Here is a 4,588-nt window from a genome sequence, read left to right as displayed (position 1 = left end):
TAATTTGAAAATACTCTGAAAATAGCATTTCGAATCGTATCCGCATAATGGTTGTCCATGTCAAAAAGTGAAAGAAAAGTTAACGTCAATGTCCCAAGTCTGGTAGGCTAATTTGTGGAAAATTGACAGAAGAAAATTATTAAAAACTGGTACTTAATTAATGAATGTAATTTAGAAATAAAATAACCATTGACCTGTTGACCGGCACGCAGGTTAAGAGAACAGGCCGCCCAGAGAAGAAGTGCAATTCCCTCCATCCCTTTACGCAAATGGCCATCCCTTTACGCAAATTGACTGGTATTGTTTTTCTTCTCTTCTTCTGCCCTCCTCTTTCCCAGCCATTAATGTCCAGCAGATGTCCTTCCCACGAATCCCAAGCTCTGCTCCTCTTCAAAGCTGCCTTGAATGACTCCAATGGCTATCTGAGTTCGTGGGTAAATGGAACAGACTGCTGCACCTCCTGGTATGGCATTTCCTGCGACGATAACACCAACCACGTTGTCTCTGTCTCTCTTGGTATCTATCAAGTAACACCAGGTACTACCATTCCTACCTGTTTGGCAAATCTCTCTTATCTTCACTCTTTAGATTTATATGGTCATAGCTTTACTGGGACGATTCCCACTTTCCTTTGTCTGCTCACCCGCCTTACAGTTCTTGATCTTTCAGACAATTACTTGAATGGAAGCATACCTTCCTGCCTTGGCAATCTTGCTTCTTTAAGTGACCTTTCCCTAGGTAACAACCAACTTAGTGGAAGAATACCGGCTTCTCTTGGGAGTCTCTCTTTGTTGAGGGAGTTAACGCTTTATAACAACCAACTGAGCGGGACCATTCCCCCTTCATTTGCTCACCTTTCCTCACTCACTGAATTGTCTGCTTATGGCAATCGTTTCAATGAAACCGTCTCTTCTTTGTCACTTCCACCTTATTTACGTACTCTATATCTGTCATTACACCATTACCAGTCGATTTCAGAAACTTTCTTTCACAACCTCACAAGATTAAGTTCTTTGTATTTATCTGATTGTGTCCTAAATATTAGCACAACTTGGATTCCACCCTTTGATTTATCTGATCTACTTTTAGTGTCATGTATGATTGACGGTGAATTTCCACCTTGGATTTCAACACAAATTTCACTTGAACGGTTGGTTATAACTAATGCCAGTCTTGTGGGCGTAATTCCCTCTTGGCTATGGGAAACCAGTCCTCAGTTAAATTATCTAGATCTTTCAGGAAATAAATTGAGTGGGTGCATCCCATCAATGTGGCCTTCTTATATGAGTATACTGCTGCTCAATGACAATTTGTTCAGTGGCAATATTCATCCAAACCTGGGCAAGTTATCTAATCTCAACATGTTAAATCTTGCAAACAACAACATAACAGGAGTGATCCCTGTCAGTTTGTCCAATTGTTCTCATCTCAAAATGTTAAATCTTGCAAACAACAAGATAACAGGAGTGATCCCTGTCAGCTTGTCCAATAGCTCTTTCCTTATTGTCCTGAATTTGGGAAATAATAGTTTGGAGGGAAGCTTACCATATGAGTTTAGTAAGCTGAGTGAATTATATTCATTAGTTGTTCACAGTAATAATCTGAATGGATCATTCCCTTCTTCAATAGCAAATTGTTCAAAACTACAGGTTCTTGATATTGGAAACAATTTGTTTGAAGGCCAAATACCAACATTAATTGGAAATATCTCAGAGCTAAAAGTATTGATAATGAAGGAGAACAAATTTACAGGCAGTATTCCTTTAGAGATAGGTCAATTAAAGCACCTCCAGATCTTGCTCCTTTCTTCCAATCATATCTCAGGTTCAATTCCGCACACAATTGTATTCTCGCAAGCAATGGCAAATGAAAGTCAAAATGGTTTTGTATTATCCACTTATATTAGTGGGCCAGTATATCAAGATGGATTGGATATGATTTTAAAAGGTACATATCAGCACTACCAATATATTCTTTCCACACTCACATCCATAGATCTCTCAAGCAATGAATTGGAGGGAAAAGTTCCTTCTAATTTTGGGGATTTGAAGGGGCTAAGGCTTCTAAACCTTTCAATGAACAACTTGAATGGGACCATTCCAAAAAGTTTTGGAGAAATGCATCAATTGGATTCCTTAGACCTTTCAAGAAATCATTTTTCAGGACAAATCCCTACAGAGCTTGATTCTCTAAGCTTTTTGGGTTCACTGGATCTATCAAACAACCACCTTTCAGGAAGCATACCACAAGGAAAACATATGATTGGCTTTGGAGAATCCTCTTATTCAGGGAATCCTAATTTATGGGGGTGTCCCCTACCCAGAAATTGTTCTTGGCGACAGTTTGTTCCTTCTCCTCCTCCAATTTACATTAATAAAATAAAGAAAAGCACTAAATATCCATGGTATGCGATATCATTGGGATTGTCCTTTGGAATGGCTTTTGGGGGGATAATATCATTGATCGTGATAAAAATCAGTTGGAGAAATGAATACTTTAACAAAGTTGATGCAATCCTAAAGTTCTTATTTCCCTGGATGAAGAATTTGACATTGTGAAGATATCTACAAGTCATTGAAAGGTGAGTTTTTTTTGTTCTTTGATGTATATATGACAATTGATTCTATATATCAAACTACAAAAATTCAAAATAAAATTAGTACATTTTTTAGATAAAATATTTATTGACTATTGTATAAATTTTAGATTATTTGTAATTCTTTTAAATTGAATAAAATAATTTTCTAATTGTTACTAATATATAACTTTGTGTACAGGAATCTATTTTTTCTTATGAAGATTTTTGGTGTTTCTAAAGACTATATTGCACATGCTTTTGAGAAAGACATACATGCAATTACATCATATACTTCCATGGAGGATAGATTTGAAAGTATGAACAACATACAGATTGTGTGGAAACTTTTATTTAAGATAGTGATATATGCATGTTTTTCTTTTGCTTAAATTTGGTTTTGTAGTGCTTTTGTATCTCCTCTATCCCTGAAAAGCAGAACAATATGGGTGGATATATGTAGAACAGCAATACTTTGCAAAACTTTCTTAAAAATGGTAACAACACTTGTGTGTCTTTCAATTGAGAGAATGTGTTGCAGACTTGTGGAGTTTTTTTAATGTTTTGATGGATATAGGTAGAGTGACTATGCTCACATTATATTCATAGCATTCTAGTAGTTCAAAATAACGTACAAAATGTAAACAAAATGATCAAAAATTTTCATTTCCAGATGGAAATATACAGAATGTTGATGCTTATAATTATTTTGAATTTTTCTACATATTGCATCTTAGGCTTTGAAACTCATTTTTCTCTACATTATTATTTCAAGGACTGGTGTCGTAAGGTTCCCTCCTTCTATGTGAATGCATTGTGGAGGTACTGGTGTTGTCATTGGTGTATTGGTATTTTATTATTTATACGCACACTTTGACACCTTAATTTGATTGTAGTTGCCATGCTATGCATTTTCTCAATCCCATTTGAGTAAGCATCTTGAGCATTTTTTTTTAATTAATTCAGATTTGAAGTTTTTCTGCCTTTTTTTTGGCGGCTGGTAGTTCCCATTGTTATTGACATGTTATTGAATTTGGCTGTGTAGAGCACCTATTCCTCATGTCACTATTAATTATTTACCATACAAAATTAGCTTGTGGATGATAAGGTGTATTAGATCATGGACATATGCAAATAAATTTAACCCTTGGTTGAGGTCAAACTAATTAAACAACCAAAACTGGTCATAAATATCTTGAAGACTAAGAGAGGATAATACATACCATTTCATAAATTTATAAATTGTTTGATTCTGATCAAGATTGTATGTAGTTTGAAACTAGATAACTCTTGTTGAAGCTTGTCCATGGTATCCATATTCTTTTCACACAAAACCTGAGACTATAAAAAAAAGAGAAGCCACCTATTGGTATCTTCATTCTTGTGTTTGTATTTTTTCAATTAAAAAAATCCTCCTAGAGATTTTTTTTTTTATCATACAACTATATAATCATTAGCTTTTTGTGACTTTTTCTCTAGGATTATGGTAGTGAGTGGCAATGATGATGTAATAAGATCTAGAGTAATGTGTAATGTAGTAGATAGGTCCCACAAAGTTAATGGCTCAATTTTAAAAAGGTTCTTGTGAAAGCATATGATTCAATAGAAACTAATAGCATATGTTAGAGTTGACCACCATATATTAACTAGCAATTTAATTATCTTCGATATAACACATCCTATATTGTCCTAGGAAACTAGGTTTGCATAATCTAATAGAATGTATAATTATGTAATAATCTATGAGCTCATTATCTCCCTATCAATTCCCTTCTTAGGTTATGAAGACACGACTAAGCACTAGAAAAAAATTGAGATCACCTAGCATTTGAAGAACATTGTCGATGAGGTACAAAAGATGTGATTTCATGTAGCAATTCTCAATGAACACATACAAGATCAATATGTGTGTTATGATTCAAAAGGTAAAAATTTAATATGATTGAATAATTTTTTTTCAGATATGTCTTAATGTAATATTAATGATCTCAATGAGATAAAATAGTGGTTAGA

At 34.4% G+C, this 4,588-nt stretch overlaps 1 protein-coding gene across 1 annotated transcript; it reads left to right on the top strand.

Annotated features, from left to right (window-relative positions):
- The first annotated feature begins 242 nt into the window (after nucleotides 1–242).
- Nucleotides 243–3,097, top strand: LOC131048848 (receptor-like protein 12). The gene is made up of 2 exons (XM_057982922.2): nucleotides 243–2,581; nucleotides 2,778–3,097. Exon 1 carries the CDS (start codon nucleotides 270–272, stop codon nucleotides 2,556–2,558), a length of 2,289 nt encoding a protein of 762 aa, XP_057838905.2. The 5' UTR covers nucleotides 243–269; the 3' UTR covers nucleotides 2,559–2,581; nucleotides 2,778–3,097.
- The last annotated feature ends 1,491 nt before the right edge of the window (nucleotides 3,098–4,588 follow it).

This window comes from Cryptomeria japonica, unplaced genomic scaffold (assembly GCF_030272615.1).
Source record: "Cryptomeria japonica unplaced genomic scaffold, Sugi_1.0 HiC_scaffold_25, whole genome shotgun sequence".
NCBI lineage: Eukaryota > Viridiplantae > Streptophyta > Pinopsida > Cupressales > Cupressaceae > Cryptomeria > Cryptomeria japonica.
Note: the sequence above shows the minus strand (reverse complement) of the source record. Positions and strands in the feature narration are given on the sequence as shown.